Source organism: Protobothrops mucrosquamatus, unplaced genomic scaffold (assembly GCF_001527695.2).
Source record: "Protobothrops mucrosquamatus isolate PMUCROS unplaced genomic scaffold, P.Mucros_1.0 scaffold1740, whole genome shotgun sequence".
Taxonomy (NCBI): domain Eukaryota; kingdom Metazoa; phylum Chordata; class Lepidosauria; order Squamata; family Viperidae; genus Protobothrops; species Protobothrops mucrosquamatus.
The window spans coordinates 435,349-454,507 of NW_015387886.1; the positions used below are offsets into that span (position 1 = coordinate 435,349).

The 19,159-nt window shown below is 34.2% G+C and overlaps 1 protein-coding gene across 1 annotated transcript in view; it reads right to left on the reverse strand.

The window, feature by feature from the left end:
- Window positions 1–6,255: 6,255 nt before the first annotated feature.
- SPIN1 (spindlin 1) overlaps window positions 6,256–19,159 on the reverse strand; it is a 17,454-nt gene continuing 4,550 nt past the window's right edge. The window contains exons 2-5 of the mRNA XM_015823012.1: window positions 14,396–14,444; window positions 12,977–13,230; window positions 10,322–10,555; window positions 6,256–6,455 (exon numbers count right to left, since the gene is read on the reverse strand). Coding sequence (XP_015678498.1) covers window positions 6,256–6,455; window positions 10,322–10,555; window positions 12,977–13,230; window positions 14,396–14,444 — 737 coding nt within the window. The remainder of the gene's footprint in view (window positions 6,456–10,321; window positions 10,556–12,976; window positions 13,231–14,395; window positions 14,445–19,159) is intronic.

Sequence of the window (19,159 nt, forward strand, 5' to 3'; positions counted from 1 at the left end):
AAGTACTTCATAGTACTTTAAGCTTCTTTCCCAGTTAATTGCTTGGAAAAGGGGATTTAATAATACTGCATACAGAAACACTGCGTAGTTTGTGAATGACATTTGATTTGGAAAGAGTAAAAAAGCCTTTAGGTTCCCATAGCCATCCTTAGGATTTCTTCCTTAATCCCTCATTTTACACCCCTTATTCTATATATAAGCCAAATATTTATTATTTGACATTCCTTACTTATTCATGTGTTTAATCTGTTTTACTGACTGGCTTCTAGTGTTGTTTTGTGAAAAATGTTAACTTCATAATTTTACTGGTTCCTAAAGGGAGATTGCCTTTTTGTTTCATGAGAGATGTTGAGTAGCGCTGACAGAAAGGCTAGATATTAGTATTTAGAATAAAGTGGCAGGAAAATGTAATTACTGGAAACCAAAGCAAGGAAATGTAAGATCTCAGTTTCTTCAGCTTCACAGCATAGGCCAGTATCAAATTCATTCAATGAAAGTATATTCTATTTCAAAGAAAGGGAAGTTTTGGCCAATGTCAAAAAGTTACATGAGTGTGGCCATTGTGGCTCTCAAGTCTCTTTTTGATGGCCTAACTTTGGCTACATAGGCTAAATATCAATGACATAGTTTAATGCTATTTGAAAAATATTGCCCCAAAATAGTGTGAACATAGTTTAAGACTCCTTAAATCCTGGTTGAATCTACTTTGTATCATCAATGTGCCTTCTGACCTCCACTCCCAAGTTAAGTGTGCCTGCTGATCATTGAAATGTTTCATTTCCATTCTATTCCAATCAACTGAATTTTTAAGCATTCATTTTATAACTTTTCTACTCTCCCTTTCAATATGTACTGTCTATTAGTAATATATTAGTAACTCTTTAATACCTTTGAAGATGTGATGGAATATGCACCTGTAGCAGCAGAGGGGGAAAATATTCCCAACTCAAGAGCTTTCCCAGAAAGAGACCTGGATCAAAAGACTGTGGTCTCGAAATGGAAGGGAACGGGAAGCAAGAGGTTGAGGATAACTACACCCTAGAATCTCCCAGGATATATCTATTAGCTTAGAAAATTATAGCTTTAATTTGGCAAGATTCTGGCCATTAGGTGTAAGCAAATAAAGGATTGTACTCAACTGGATTTCACTGACTGGTCTCTCGGCTTGGGCCTAAAAGAAAAGCCACTCTTAAAAATGCATTCAATCCTCATTCATCCAGCAGTTCTCACATTTGCACTTTGATTATGGATTAAATACAAGCATAAATTTAAAAAATGCTTCCTAGATCATTATCAAATAGTTGTATGCAAAAATGTTGGCACTCTGATAAAGTAGCATGTTTCAGTGAATCCCCATGTAAAGGAAAAATCTACATGGTAAACACTTAGAAACATGATCAAATTCATCGTGGAATATTTTTAAGATGTCCCAATCTCACTAGATTCCGGCTAGTGAACATATAACATAACAGATAATTTTTTTAAAGACAACACAAAATAAATCAAAATAGCTGCAGTGGATGCCTATAAAAAATTAGGTTTAAAGGCATGAATCGATTTTACTTGCTTGCTTAATGCAAGATCGGGTGGAGCTTCATTTACCTCCAGGGACAATGTTCCATGAAATGGGAGCTACCACAGAGAATGCCTGTAGAACAGGCTGGACATTAGTTTGAAGTCCAAGGAAAATCTCTGCAAACTGGTCATATCTGCAAACAGAATTCCAGATCACTGCAAATGATCAACTGGAAGGTTTAAATAATATTAGACTAATTGTCTACAGGCCCACAACACTCATATAAAAATAATTTGCAAAAGAAAGTTCTTGCAAGTTCTCTCCAACTTCATTGCCTAAGATTCATTTATAGAAAAAGAGTAAAGAATATGAAAAGAATATCTTGCCAATCACTATGTATCAAAATATCCTAGAAACTAATTTCTCGTATCAGTGAAGAATCTGAAACTGAGAAGAGATTGCATGTTATTAAACAATAATCTAGGAATATCTTTAGTATTAATTTAAATGAACATTTATTTGGAGCTTGCTTTAATTCTTGTTATTTCACGTAGCATTTTTATTCTGCATGTTCTGTTAAGCTGCTTGGGGTGCAATTTGTTTTTAGCAATAGCTAAATTTCATAAATAAATACCTCAAAATCAACCATGGTTACAGATAAAGAGAGAAAGGTTTTGCAGTAGTCTTCATAGTCCCCCAGACTTAAATATTGATACATGTACATGCAAGCGGTCCTAAGAATAATTTGATATTGGAAGGAAGGAAGGAGGGAGGGAGGGAGGGAGGGAAGGAAGGAAGGAAGGAAGGAAGGAAGGAAGGAAGGAAGGAAGGAAGGAAGGAAGGAAGGAAGGAAGGAAGGAAGGAAGGAAGGAAGGAAGGAAGGAAGGGAAAAAGAGGATAGTAAGATGGTCTGGTTGCAGAAAACATTTTGGAGCCTTTATTTTTGCCAAAAATGTTACAAAGGAATTGTGATTCAAATGGGTTCCAACTGCCATGGTCACTTTTTTTTGAATCTGCAAATTCGTGTTTAAATTTTATACATCCAGATGTATCAACTTCTGTCCACTTGAGGATTCACTTGAACATACAGTTTTACTAAAGATGCCTAAGTGTTTGCATACAACTTTATATTGTTTAACTATAACACAAGGACAAGGTAATGGAACATTTATCAGGTTATCTTTTCAGATGTTTGGTTTCAACAGTTTAAATAATGCAGCTCAACTGCTGAAGTATTGCATTTAACTTAAATGGATTGGAGCTTTGTATGATTTTTTTAAAGTATTGGCTAATATTTATCAGCATTTATTAGCATAATAATTTTTCATTGTTAAAGTAGTTTAATTACAAACTGGAGTAATTTTTTTAAAATTTCATTTTAATTATAAAATGGAAGAAATTTCTCTTCAATTTGAACACATCACATTTGTCTTATGAGAACAAGATTTACAGTCGTAAGTTGCACATAAAGGGTTTATTTTAAATGTTTTAAGGATAGAGTTACATCATAATTATAAAAATTACTTACAGAATTAAGTAACAGATTTAAAGATTTAAAGTGTTTATACTTCTAAATGCAGAGAACAGGGAACTGTCTACATCATTAAAAAATAAAAAAAAATGAAACCAAGCTCTAGAGATGAAGTCATTTACCTAATTTTAAAATGTGAACACGAAGACCTTTGAACTATACACATAGCAAGAACCATCCAAATTGCACTAATGATGAAAAATATAAAAAGCACAGCATTTCCAAGGAACCACACATTTTTTATTTTTTTGGTTCTTTGAAATGGTTGCAATTAATATATTCATGGAGAAGTATTTTTTTTTAAACACACCAATTTAAGGAAGTTAAAAATTATCCAGCAAAAATAGCTTTTTGCACCATTGCCTGGGTTTTTAATGATTCTACTTCATCACAATTTAGGATTTGGCACAAAAAAAGCCTAGTACTAATTGGAACTAATTTTTATTTCTTTTTGAACAAAGTACATGGTCCCTTCAAACGCTGCATGACACATACAACTGGAAAGTTACCTCCTTGGCACTATGTTTGCCTCACCAGTGCATTTAATCCTACTACCACCATTAAAACAGCACAATAAGCAAATTCACAAAAAAAAAAAAAAAAACCAAAATAAAAAAACCTAAAAACCTAAACATTTTTTAAACATGCAACTTTAACTTTCTTACATTGAACATTCTACCTTCTAAGCATGCAAAAAAGGGATGGTCTGCATTTAAGTTTTGTCTTAAAATTTTACAGGGCAGCCTGACATCACATAAAACACACAATATACAATACTACAGCAGGTAAATGGAGAAAGGCCAATAACTTTTATACACAGATCCATAGCTTGTGCCACCACAAGCTTGTAATAACGTGGAAACCAATGCTGAATCTCTAGAGCAAGGGACCAACATTAGTTACCAGGGTGACAAACACTGCATGCAGATCTGAAATATGAGCCTAAAATGAAGCCCAAAATAGATGGGCAGGGTGTAAAATTAAGTCTCTAGCTCAAAAACAGAAAAAGGTGGTCTAAGCTATCAAAAAAGCAGACAATGTGGACACTTAAAAAACCATAAAATTTATACAGAATATAGATTACTCTAAACTGGCAGAATGTGGTGTATTAAGAGACTTGCAGAAATCACATCACAAGCTCTTTGAACATGATCTTTTTGTTCCACTTAATTCTTTGCAAGTATCTTGAGACATACTCTTGATTTATAGTTTATGTAGCCCACAATTCAAAGTACTACATTTACGTATTTCTCTTGTGTATGTTTAATACACACTCATTCTTGTGCCACAAATATCAACTTGGGCTCATGGAGCCAGGCTCAGCTTTGAGATTTACATGCAGGACTCTAAAGAGTCAATAGAAAACATACAGATCTGCTGGATGAAAAACACTGGGTTGCAAATCTGCTCACTTTTGTTCAAGAACACAGGAACATCATGACTCAGGTACTCGGGGCTTAAAGACTGCATTGGAAAAGCTCTTCATGGAAAAGACAACAGTTTGCCTTTGGTTGCCTATTGATGAAATACTGGACATAATGCAATAGTAGCAATGGTCAAGAAATTTTAAGATACTGTATTTATACGGTGAGTATTACCATTAAAGAGCATAATGAGGCACAAGCCTTAAGGCTACAATATGAATTCAGGCAAAACTAAAAAAAAAAAAAAAGTTTAAATTGCATGGAGTTTAATATGCATACTCACACCAGAGGTAAACTTAACCTCAAAAAGCTGATCAGCAACACTTTCTAAAATTCCTCAGCCTTGTAGTTAAGCAAAGAGGTTTGGTTCTCATTTACTTGTGCAGAGCAGTCTTCAGTCACCGCAATGCCCTGCCTCAAATTGGTTGCTTTATGATATTTTCCACTGATTAGTTTAAAAAGCTGCCACGCCAATCTACACTTTACAAAAAAAAAAATGACCCAAGAATGAATTTGAATGAAGCTGCGGGTGGCTTATTTACATCCATCCTCGGCTGCAGATGGCTGAACCATGGAGACTGTCTAGCTTCTGTTAGATAGTGCACCATTAGCATGCAGAGCCCTAGTGTTCTTTTAATGTAGTTCACATTAAACAGCATACCTCAAGCAAATACAATGTACAATACAAAAGGCGACAATAGGTTGGAATTGTATGTCTTGTTTGGACTCACCCCAAGAAGAAAGGCCAGGAGAAAAAAAGGTAGAAGCCTTCTTTAGCAGAAGATAAGGAAACAAGAAGGAATGCAGTATATCAAAATAGAAGGCAACAGATGACTTTCTTTCTCAGTAAGACAAGCCTTTAATGTATGAGGACTCTAGTGAGGTTTGTCATTTACATGTAACAGATTTTAGTCCACATACAAGAATCTAAGTTGCTAGGTTTGATAGACACCCAATAATTGCTGTGTAGTATTCTTTAATGTTAACATGAATGACTAAGCTGCTACGGCACCAAGCACCTGGGTTCTGCTAAAAGTTAACAAAAAAAATCCTACAACAACAATATTGAGAACTGAAGGCATCCTTGCTTTAATTTTATCCAGGTCCTACATTTGATAAACACTTGCTCTGCATTTTTCGTTATCAACTGCATCATATGTATACCATATTCTATTATCCTGTAATTAAAATGTACAACATTCTCATGTAACAGAAGCATAATAGTATCTGGAACATAGGACACTGATATTAATTGGTTTAGGCACTCCTTAACACTGCTTAAAATAGTTTTAATCATCTCTGCCCAAACCCCCAAAACAAGGACGTAATATGTTTAATACAAGAAAACTTAATATTACATACAGGAAAGCAATTTAATATCAAGCTACACTTGCATTGGCAGTTGAAAAGTTAAGTGAAAAGCCAAGGGAAAGATATAATTGGGGGAGGGGGAGAAATCAGATTAATGATTACATTGCTAAGATTCTTTTACACAGCTTGAATTTGCAGCTGCTGGTTTTTTTGTCCTAACTTTAACCAGACACCCACCCACCCACCCCCAACAAGACTTCCTCTAAGAAAAGGAATTCCCCTACATAAAATGTGTCATGTTCACATCAAAGTCTATTTGTACAGTTCACAATGGAATAATTTTCCTGGCAGAGATTGTGGGCTCGCAGGGACATTTAAGCTTTCAAATAAACTGGAAAGCAGTTAAGTCTTCTGTGTCTACAAATTTTACACTGAAAGTTCCACAAGTTTGGCAAAAGTTTGCATGGTGGCGTCTAGGATGTCTTCACCAAATCATAGACATAAATATGGAAATCATCATCAAACTTGATGAAATAGACAGAGGGTTTGGCTTCAACTTGATGAATGACCATGCCAGTCCTTTTTGAGCCGTCTTCTTTGGCGTACTCCACTTGTTTTCCAACTAAGCTGTCCACAACTTCTCCAGGTTCCCGCTCTGCTGGAGGTGAATCATCTGAAAAGACAAAATTTATATTAAAACACAATAGTGTTTAACATAATATACCCTTATTAAATCCATTTCTTCATGCAATTCTATATGTTATCACTGTCAATTTATTCACTTCTAATAATAAGCAGATGGCTTAAAAGAGAAGTTGCTTCTTTACAAATGAAAACAACCAGGAATGTATTATTGCAAGAAATACACCTTTTACCAAGTTTATCTTAGTGATCCATTTCAAGCACCTTAAAACAAAAGCTTTATTTATGGCACACATAGAAACATTTTGGATGTTCCCAAAATGTTAGACTAATTGGATTGATTGAATGGTTAATGTCTTATTCAAATGGATAACTTTGTAACCTTGGTAAATATATTCTACTTTATGCAGCATAGCATAGTCAAAATTTCAAATGTCGAAATTATTCCTCCTTAAACTCAGGGTGAACAGTCCAACAAATTCTTACTTAATATAGGTTAAAATATTGTGTAGGATATAAAATAAATAGAAAGTGATACTTAAGTTGATTTTTCTTGTTAGTTGTACATAATTCAATTTTTAAAAAAAAATTAACTTCACATTCAAAGTTTGTTCTTAACAATATATAACACATTAAAATGTTGTAAACTATACCAATTATCAATACTTCATATATATTTAATACATTTAATGGTCCAAAGTATCTTCTTGTGGCCTGACCATTAGTGATCCCTCTATCAAACCACCTGGTTTTGACCTGCCCAACTTCATCTGATCAAAATGGAACATAATTAGGTGTGATACTGGAAGAAGTGTCTTTGCCCTGTATCAGTGGGGATGGAAAGATTCCTCTTGTTGCGATTGTAGTGCTGATATGCAAACTATTAAACATATTGTGCAAGATAGCCCACACCGTGCGTTCTCTGGTTCCCTAGAAAATCTGCATGAAGCAACGCCAGAGGCAATTGCCTGGGTAGCTGAATTAGAAATCCAGATATGAGGCCACTGCCACATCCTCATAGAGGTTTTACTTATAATTACGTAGACTGACTGTGTATATTGTTTACTTCTCTTCTGTCATGTTCTCATCATACACTAAATAATAATGACACATTTAACCTATGCCTTAGCTATGTCATTGGCCTAAAAGTCTAAAATACTAATAAAAATGGAGCATTAATGGACAAAAAGTGCTCAGTCTCCCAAACATGACCAACATCTAAGACCGTAATTATCTTTGACAAAGATTAGATAGATTTCCTAATTATTTTGATGGTTAAAAAGTATTTAGCCTGTATGTTTGTTCTTTTGCAGTCTAATTTTTTAAAATATTTTTATTTAGTAAAAAAGAAAACCAAAACAAATTAAACTACTAGTTCATTATGTATATACTAAGTGTGTGAAAACATATCCATAAAAAATTACTATCGCTGTAGCTGTTCTGAATGCTTTAAGTATAGGCTATGATTGTTTTATTGTGCCAATAATCATTTGACCTTTGCAGATGTGCTTCTGCTTAAGAACAATGAACACATGATTCCCCAACAGCTCAAGCAAAGATGGTGAGGAAATCTACTCTACATATATGTGAACATTCTCTCTCCCTCACAGACATATACATCCATGCATACTTTCACTGGATTCTCACATTTTTATTTTGCAATGCAATTCATAAAAAAGCAGTGCAAAATGCATTATGTATGTTTCCAGGAAAGACTGAAAAACGGGGCGCTGGGAAAAAAGAAAAGAAATTGAGCTAAACTGAACTGGAAAGAGTCACCAACTCCCAAACAGTAATTTCTTAACCTAACAAATACTCTAATCAAACTTAATAGGCCTCTAAAAGTTACAGCAGTATGTCTAATATTTCCATATCTTTCTTTAAGCTTCAAACTGACACAATAAACAATGAAGTCCTTGAATAGTAGTCTTTTTTTAGCCCTAGGAAACTTTGCAATAAAGGAAGCCAATTTGTATGCAGTTGCAAGAGAAAGCAACTTCTCACCAAGGTCTTCAAGTTGAAATATCCCGCTGGCAATTAAGCACAGAAGCGGATGGCAAACATAGAATGTTAAATGCTGGTGGACTTATCTTTGAAAGTACACTGGGAGTTAAGCCCAGCACACCTCATAGATAAATCCAAAAACATAACAAACGTCGTTTTAAGAAATCACAAAAGGTGAAGTTACTGACTAAAGAAAACTATTGATTTTGCTATTATTATGCATATACTATGAAAACATCAAAATTGCTATAAACCAGTATGCAACAAAAACATGGCTAATTTTTTGAGAACTGTGGGAATTTGAAGAAGTGCTTCTGGCACAATTACAAACAGCTGCATTATAAAAAGTCATAAATACCTGCATCACCAAAGACAAACTAGTGATACTTTAAGGTCTTGTTCCAGAACCTGAACACAACATGAAAGTGACTCCTGGTCACTATTTCTTTTCAAGCCTATAGTCTTTTTCTTTCAGGAGAGCCCCTCTCACCTGCTCCCAATACACAGTCAGTTTTGCAAAGAAAGCTTGTATATTTCCTGCTTTTTCTCTCCCATCCTGGGTAAGGTCACACCATGTTATTCTCTGAGCAAAATCTCCTATGAATTAAGCTTGACACACTTGATGAATTAACAGGCACATCCATATTATTTCTTGGCAATGATGTAGAAATGGTTTGTCATTACCTTCTAGGAGTATTTTACATCTTTCCAACATTGTTCATAGCCCTACAATTTCTGTTGGTCTTCCAGCAAACAACTGCTTTGCTTTTTGAAGATCAGCCAAGGTTAGCTCAATGGTGTTAACTGCACTAACAATGTACCTTCTTATTTTCAACAGACTCCCTTTAAGCCTTGCCCCCTTTAGGAAATTCATAGCCTCACTAGTATTCTTGTATTTTGTCAGTCCTTTAAGGTAGGGTAGGTCACAAAACAAATATTACAAGGATTTCAGGAAAACTCTTATTATACTAAGTTCAAATAACAGAATCTTCAAAGCCTAACCAAGTTTGTCCCATCTTATACCAAATAATATCAAGACAAGTCTATCTTGAATTTCTTTCATACTCTTCTTTCTATCTGGGACTATGCAAACTTTTCTGCAACTCCCTATTGATGGCTCCCTCTTTTCTTTCCCTCTTAATGGTTCTCTTGTACCTTCCCCAACATCAGCACTACATCCATTTACATGATTTTTTTGTAAGCCTCATCTTCCCTTGTTCCCAAATAGTGGGATCTGAGTTTTCCTATAGCTGGATGTAAATATAGGGCACAAGAGGTGATAGCATCATATTCCATAAAGGAAAAGGAAAATAGAAATTTAAGAACATTAAAAACAATCTAGGTAACTATTCACATGCCATGGATATGAATACTGCCAACAGCAGCAGTCAATTCTCTCTTGCCTTCCCTTCCAATTAAGTACCGTATTTTCCGGCGTATAAGACGACTTTCTAAACCCTGAAAATCTTCTCAAAAGTCGGGGGTCGTCTTATACGCCCAGTCATCTTATACGCCGGAAAATACGGGTATTCTATTTTATTCCTTTACACATGTGGTTTGGCATATTACTTATCAAGTTTCCTCCCCCCCTCTCTCTCGCTCAAACTCTATATTTTAACTGGAAAAGTTGGGGGTCGTCTTATACGCCCAGTCGTCTTATACGTCGGAAAATACAGTATTTGTCATGGAAACCTAAAGATTCATTTTGACTGCAGAACATTCAAAACATGCAACAATTGTGTTGAAGAACCTTTCTGTTCTCTACTTGTGCAGCTCTCAGGTCAGTTCACAAGAATTATTCTTTGTATTGGTGATAAAATTTATTCTCAAAATTCCTGTATTCTAGCAAACTCTGAGAATTTTAAATTGATTTTTATATATGAATCAACTTACTAGAATCAGGCATAATACGGAGATCGCCTTCTTTATAGTCATCTAAGAGCTGGTACATGTACAAGACAGGATCCTTTTCATAGGTAATATAAAACCATGTCTTCATTATAGGTGCTTGAGCCAAGACCATTCCCCTCCATTCATCTTTTGAGCCATCTTCTGTCTCAAACATATGCTCTACTGCTTTGCCAATCATTATGTCTGCCAGGTGGGCATCACTGATCCGAGACGAAGCTGAAAGATACAGTTCAGTGCTTGGTTAACATTATAAGCTATACCCATTCTATTTTAAGATGCCAGAAAAATAGTATAAAAGCAGCAATTGAGCATTGCTCGACTTCAAAACTATATAAATGCTTGATTTTACTCAAGATTTTATTCAAGATCAACATAATTAAAAATTCTCTGTACGGGATTTAGGTAAGAAGGGTATTCAGCAATCACACTTAAAGGCTGAAGGAAACACTTATTAGATTAACTGAAATAAAATTTTTCATTAAGCATTGAATAAGATTCAATTTTAGAGGTGACTTCAATAACAAAAAAGAACAAAATATTGAATTTTAGTGTTAGGAAATATTCACCCCACTTTCTATAACAATGTAGACTCATTAAAACATTTGCTGCGGAATGAAAGAGATTGGAGATGGGGCAAAATGGTCTGAAATTCAAATAAAGTGACCAAGACTTCATAAAAGTTTTAGGAAACAATCTATAGCAGCTTATTAAATTATATTATTAGTATTTAAGATTCATTCAGTAAGGCTTGATGAATGTGATTTTGAGTTATTTCATTAGAAAGTCATTACTGAATTGAAAGAGGATTTCAATTAATTGGATTTCAGGATCCCATAAATATAGCAGCAGATCAAGATAGATTTCCATCCTGCTTTATATTAAGTAATAGTTTACCAGGCAGTCTTTATTTATAGGCCTCTATGCAGATACCATCATTAAATCTTCTGGCAGTGATTTCCCATAAACAAAGATAGGCTGTTTTCAATAAATCATAGTCTAGTTCTGCCTTCTACTAGACTACTGGGGTGCAGTTCTTGCCATGGGTATTGGTATTGGCTGAAGGAAGGAAGATTGTTATCATGGATCCATTGAAGAACTTAACATGCGGGTAATTATATGTAGAGATAAATCGAGAAATCTTGGAGAAATATTCATCATAGAAGTCTTCAGAGTAGCTCATCAGACTAGAAGCTATATAATCATAATACCGTGTCCAGATACAGGGTTTGCTAATCCCAGCTTTTGATTTGGCAATTTATGGTTGTAACCACTGCTCCACCAAAACTTCAATTATATTTGCATGGCACACAATGTCCAGAACACTGAGAATAAATTCAAACTAAGTAGGGGCGGGGGGAAATTAGGAACTGGGGCTGTTTACGGTTGTTTCACTTTGCTCTTAGGGATGGGAGGCCAAACTGTTTGCGAAATAGCTTTGATGGAGGGCCTTTCTGAACATTTGTCAAAGCAATATACATTTGATTGCATGGCTGTAATGCAAAGTAGACTAGCTTTTTTCCAATATCATAACAATAACAACATCCTGACTTTATATCTATAAAATTCAAGGTGGCAAACATACCAAATACTCTTGCCTCCTATTGATATATAGTATTTGCTTTTACAATGTGGATAAAGGCAGACTGGGGCTCACATTATTTTTAACAGCAAGAATAAAAGTATTAATAGGTCTCTTAAAGTTTCTAGGATAAAAAACGTGTTTGTGTTCTATATATATCTACTTTCAAAGAGTACTTGAAAATTAATTTAAAATGTTAATAGTCTGCTTATTAATGTGAGAGTCTTCTTGATAGAATATTAAAATGGTTCTAAGAAATATATATGTGCTCTCCACTTATACTTACATGTGAATAAAGACTCAGAAGTGTGGTTTGTTTAACTGATATATTACAAATATTTCTTGCTTATGTATTTCTAGTCCCCTTGAGCACTGGATTAAGCAAGAACACAGTCTATAAATTTAGTAAATCAAACAAATGACTTATCTTAAGCTTGTTCAATTTTACCATAACCATTAACATTTATATCAATATTATTTGGAAATGCTTTTCTTAGAAGCTAATTTATTGACAAAAAGGATTCTTCGGTTGTACTGCCTTTACTATGTAAAGCTCATCCTTGAAAAGGTTCAATAGGAGAACTTGGTAAGCATTTATTTCAGTAAGAATTGAGCAGAAGGGATAGGCTATGATTCTTAGTAAACTGGACACATTTGCAGGTTCTCTATCATTTGACAATTTTTTATATTTTAATTTGCTGCTTTGTGGGATATGAAAATGTTTATATTTGCACTTTAAACAGTACTATGTTCAGTTGGCAGCTGTTCATAAAGACATGTGGGAATTATTTAAATCAGTAAATTTTCTATCTAACAATCCCTAGTGCAGGGGTAGGCAACCTTGGCTCTTTTATGACTCGTGGACTTCAACTCCCAGAATTCCTGAGCCAGCAGAGCTGGCTCAGGAATTCTGAGAGTTGAAGTCCACGAGTCATAAAAGAGCCAAGGTTGCCTACCCCTGCCCTAGTGCATAAAATCATTATCCATTCACTTCTATAGCCTGTGGCAGTATTTGACGATTAACAGCCAACACTTCTAGACTCCATCAAAATACTTACCAACTCGATCTGGAAGGACTTCAAGCGCTGAAACCCTCTCATCTTTGTGCAGTTCTAGTCCATAGACACAATCAAATCCATCGTATTTAATAAGGAAGAGAGAGGGGTTTACAGGAACCTGGTCTAGGACTGTGCCTTTCCACTGTGTAACAGGCCCACTCCCTTCTTTCCATCCATGTTGTATTCTGCAGCCTACAATATTTCTTCTAGGTTGAGAAATGGGTTTACTTGGTCCCACGTTGTTTCGATGCTTTCTGTATTTATATATAAAGCCATTAAGATGTAAATACATTGAAAAAATTCTATTACTTTGTAGAAGCTGCTCAGAGTCACATTGAACTGCAAGACTGGTAGCAAATCAATTTAATAAATAATATGAAGCATCTCATACTTAACTACTCTTTCATATTAGGAAATGTAGTTATTTAATACATACACATGGACACAATTTTCAGGAATGAGCCAAGCGCACAGTACATTTGCAACACATTCAGTAAATAATACTATGACTGTATCTCCCTCCAAATATATCCTCATTTGAGAGATGAAGTCTTGGATCTTTCTAAAATTATTTCATGTGATTCTATAATTATCTCAGAAGTAGACTCTGGCTGAACTCCAGAAAATTTCCACTTTAATGTAGCGCTCTGATCTTGGCCAAGGAAACATTAGTCTTTTCTTAGAAATATATGTTTTGTAATTAACATAAATGTATTTTACATATCTGGTTTCAAAAATATGGATTTTACTAGAATCTTTGTCTCCAAAGCATAACATTCCGTATTCATTAAAAACAATGTGTTTTTTTCCTGCCCTATTCCCAGCCTGCAACTTGACAGGAGGTTTGTATTCTCTCAAAAAAAGCCTCCCAGGGCTGGGAAACACTTGAGACAGTTTGGGTATATGAGAAATTACAGCCAAAGCTTTGGAAAACCAAAAGCCTTGTGTTTCCATGCTGAAAATTCCTTAATCTTGAACATATGGGATTTGATTTCAGAGGTGTAGAAAAATTTTACCACTCTTACCATGAATACTGTAACTGATGTTGCTTAACACGAATTCAATGTGGTTCATATTTTTTTTATTTCTTGCTAAAATTATTATATAGCAGTAAGTTGGGACGGGATAAAAATACCTTTCAACTCTATAACCTTATCATTGTCCATCTTATACATCTCATATTCTACATTCCTTAGCACTCTTTTGCTGTGATAAAATTGATATATTACAGAAGAAAACACAAGAAGTGATAAGTCTTCTCATAATGCCCATGTTAGATAAAAAAATAAAGTCTTAAAATATCCAGAAAACTAGTTTTTTGAGCAGATTTGCAGATGATACAACAAACAGCTACTCTTCACAAGCTCTATAACTGCATAAAAATGGAAAGCATGAGATTAAAATGATAACACTACTTACTTGTGAGAAGCTCTTTTCTTCATCATGCTGGCAGAGACACCTGCATGCCCTACAAGAAAAAAAGGAAACAAGAACTAAGACAAGAGGCAAAATTGCACGATGGGAAAATTTAAACTTTATTCTTATTTCACAGAGCATTTGCTGTGGTTATACACAGAGCATATCAGTCAAATCCAATCTATCCTAATTTAAACCAGCCCCAGTAATTAAACTTTTTCCCCTGTCCCCAAAGATACCTTGATATTCATAATTCAAAATTAGGCTTGCCTTAATGTAACAGAAGAGCAGACATTTTCTATCCCAACATTATGAATGAGCTCCCGTCTTTTATAAACTGTAGAATTATCACATGAAATTGTGGTATATAAAGTTTGGTGCTTTAACATTCATGTTGCTAGATAATGTTATTCTTTGTTATTTGTCTCTCCCTAAATACAGTCAGTCTCCAATAACAGAAGACAGAATCTACAACTAGGCTTGCTTAGATACTCGAACAGAAAAAAAATCTTTCATGTTATTGGGATTTTATATTCCAAATTAAGGCAAATATTATGGTTAGATAACTTTCTTACAACAGTTGTTTTGGTTCTCATGCTACTAAAGAGCTAATTAACAAAGGTAACACAGGTATGAATCAAGAATATTTTGGGTTATCTCAATGGTCATAATGAAAATATTAGATAAAACCTGAAATTATAGAAAATTATTTTTAAAACATATCCCAAGTCTGCCTTGCATATGGCAATTAGTCATGTTCTAGGAACTCTGTGTATTATTATATACCTTATATCATATGTTATATGATCATATAGTATCTCTGCAAATATAATGTAAATCTGATCCATAAAAGAACAAGCCAACCATACAGAAGCATTTATCCTGTCAAAACTTTTTCTTAATTTGAAAAAAGCCAGACAATGTCCATTTTACATAAATGCTGTGTCTCTATGTAACCTGTATGTGGTTGCTAAATGCTGGCATACCAACCTAGTCATTATACCAAATGATCATTTTTTATGCAACCCTATCAATTTTACTATTTGTCTTTTATCCCAGAATTATTAGAATTTGTTGGTGTTTTGGTCTGTGTTTACAAATAACTTAGATTCTTTAGATAGGTGCTGCAAATATAAAATAGTTTGACAGGTGGTTCTTCACTTAGGATTGTTCTTTTAATGATGGTTCTGTGATGGAATGTGCACCTGCAGCAGCAGAGGGGGAGGATTTTGCCAACTCAGAACTTTCTCAGAGGGAGCTCTGGATCAAGAGACTGCATAGCCCTGAGATGGAGGGGTGAGAGAGAAAGAGGTTAAGAGTAGCCTCATCCTAGAATCTCTCTGGATATATCTAGTAGCTTAGAAAATTATAGCCTTACTTTGACAAGATCCTGTCTATTAGGTATAAGCAAATAAAGAATTGGACTCAATTTGATCTCTCTGTCTCATCTCTGGGCTTGAGCCTAATGGGTTCAAAGTTATAACAGCACTGGAAAAAATGGTTTATAATCTACCCTTGAAGTTCTGACCATCCTACCATCCCTGCAGCCACATGATCACAATTCTGACGCTTGGCAACCAGCTTGCATTTATGAAAGTTGTGGTATCTCAAGGTCTCATGATCATGATTTGCGACTTTCCCAGATGGCTTCTGACAAGCAAAGTCAATTGGAGAAGCCAGATTTGGTTAACAGCAATGTGATCTGCTTAAAGACCACAATAAAAATGGTTTTAAAACTGGGTCTGGTCATGTGCTGGTACAGCTCATAGGTATTTATTGAATACACTACTAGTATTTAAATTGTTTTGCACAAAACAATTTTGCATAATAATTCAAAATTGGCAAAAATAGCATATTAAATGAAATTAATAAGTGATATCAAGAAATGTTGTATTAACATATTCTGGCAAGCTATTAAACAAGAATAATTAAATCTGCTTAGACTAGGCCAAGTAATCCTTTCCTTTCCCTAAACTGGGAGCTAACAAACTTGCATTCAGAAAATATGTTCTTGAGCCTTCTAAAGAAACCCTTCTCAAGGGCATCAGCTGAAGTGCAATTTAAGATATGCATCACATTTTTAATATTAGAATTTTAATTTCTATCCCCAAAGGCTGGCTAAACCCAAACACAGGATCAGTTAGGACAAAAAAGCTGAAATGCATACTGGTCTATAATCAAATGAAATCATGAAGAGCAAGCAAACTGCCTAACTTTTTGAAAGCAAGATATCAGAGCCACAGCTTTGATATTCTAATATAATTACTACTAATAGAACCACTTTTATTAAAATTGTGCCAGACATGTTGCTGAATACCTAACATTGCACAGCTAAAATATAGTCTATGGCCCAAAATAAAGCTTTGTTAAGTAACATATGGCTACTTGAATGTTTTAAATGGATCATATCACTGAAAACACATTATTAATATTCCTGTAGAACAGAAAGAATTTAGAAGAAGCCTAGAAGATTTAGTGGCAACAACATAATAAGGAAGATCCTATTATAAAAAAAGCTTGTCATATAATTCGACTGAAGATATTAGTAAATTCTCTCATTATTCCACTTAAAGAATAAATCTTTCCTTAACATTTTTTGTGGATAGGCAAAAGCCAGATTTTTTCATATTAGTAATATATGCACCAGATAGAACTGCTATCACTTATCTAGTGTCATCATTGGTTTCAGTGTTCACCAAAATTATTAGATAAAAGATTATCAACTCAAAGATTTCCATCTTTGAGAATAGCAGATTGTCCCTACAATAAGGATGACAACTGATTTAATACACAACACAATAACACATTACTTTATATAACTACAAGGAAAGCAATTTGTGCTGACAGATCCAGCCTTTATGGGATAGATATGGAAGAGGGTTTGTCACTGTTTTGAAAAAGTCATAGCATTTGGATCTTCTAAATATAGAAAACAAAGTAAATGTAATGTGTGTTCTGACTATTATTTATTGCAAATGTGCACCCTATCTTCATTCACAAAACTATAAATGGATCCAAGCAATAACATGTTGAAACATAATATGAAAACAGTATAGAAAGCTTCTATACAGATTAAGTCTCTAACACAATATTTTAATATTTAACTTATTTTATTTTATCAACTGTTAATTGCCAATCGAACAAAACACAATTATATTTCATTTTCCACTATTGGGTTTCAATAATGACTACCAGTTCCTATTCTATGCTAGTATTATTCAAGCCAGATATATTTATATTGTACTCTGATAATTAAAAAACAACAACCTAATAATAGCAGAAGTATTTTTATACTGTCATTCATGAAAAAATAGACAAATCTACTGCATTTTTTCTTTTATCAGAAGTTCTCTTGTGATTCTAGAGATGAAAATCAATGGACTAAATTCTCTTAAGTAGTGGTCTTTTGTTAGGATACTGAATTTAGTAGCTGGAACAGTAAAGTGTACAATAGGCCTAACATACAGTTGTAGTTGATTAGAGAGTGCTGACTCATGCATGATGCAACCTACACTATGATTGGTTGTTGTAAGTATAAAGGGGGAGTTTCCCCTTTTTTCCCTCCTTTTTCTTGTGTGTTCTATGTACTGTTCAGATTTACCTCATGATATTCCTGTGTCCCTGACTATTTTGTATTCTTCCTTTTCTGGATGATGACAAAGACTGCTGTAAATTTATTAAATATTAAATATGTTTATATTTATATAAAGGACTACAAGTTTGTGTCTGTGTCTCCAACTTCATTTGGATGGCTGCTGCGCAATTCCCTGTCAACTTTATATAAAAAAGTTTTAGCCAGGTTGATTGGGTAGTATAGAAGCAGTTAAATTCTGTGCATTTTGTGCTGGATCTGGGAAGATAGACACAAGCCTAATACTAAGATTTAAACTTTGCACATTATAATTTTGAGATACGGTAATTTTTAAAACTATTTTTATGAGGTTATACTATAATTTTGTATTTTATGTGCTTGTTTTATATTGATGTATACTGCACCTAGGACCAAAGTAAATATTCGTGATAGATCACAAACGTTCCCTCATTTTAAAATATCAGTGCCTTTATCTCCTCTGATATAATTGCTTAATAATGGTGATTTTTTTTTCCAGCTTACAACAGTTACAATCAATTTATGTTACAAAAATAATTTGGCTATCCTGATAATGCTTGAGTAATCTTGACCAATAAGGAATATTTATATTAACATTTATATCCCATGCACATATACTTTGAATGGCTTATAACATTAAAAAAAACATACAAATTAAAAATGGAAAAGACTACAATAAAAAGTATTTATAAACATTTCTAATAAGAATTAGCTAGTAAGTAAGGCAAACAGATAAATAACCTCAGCCAAAATTTATACTACCTATGGCAGTGTTTCTCAACCTTGACAACTTTAAGGCATGGGGACTTCAACTCCCAGAATTCCACAGCCAGCATTGCTGGCTGTGGAATTCTGGGAGTTGAAGTCCCCATGCCTTAAAATTGTCAAGGTTGAGAAACACTGCATTAGACAATTGTTTCAGAGATATTTCCTTACCAGATTCCTCAATGCCTTCAACAATGGCAGAGCTTCATATGTTCTGGAAAAGTTCTTAAAAAGTTCAGGGAGATATACAGTAATGTATCTGCCTTGAAAGTTGTGTGTGTGTGTGTGTGTGTGTGTGTGTAAAATGCTTTATGATGATTATGTCATAAAATCATTTATAATTTTTTTCAAATTTCAGTTAAATGGAAGTTTTGAATTTTGGACTTTATTTT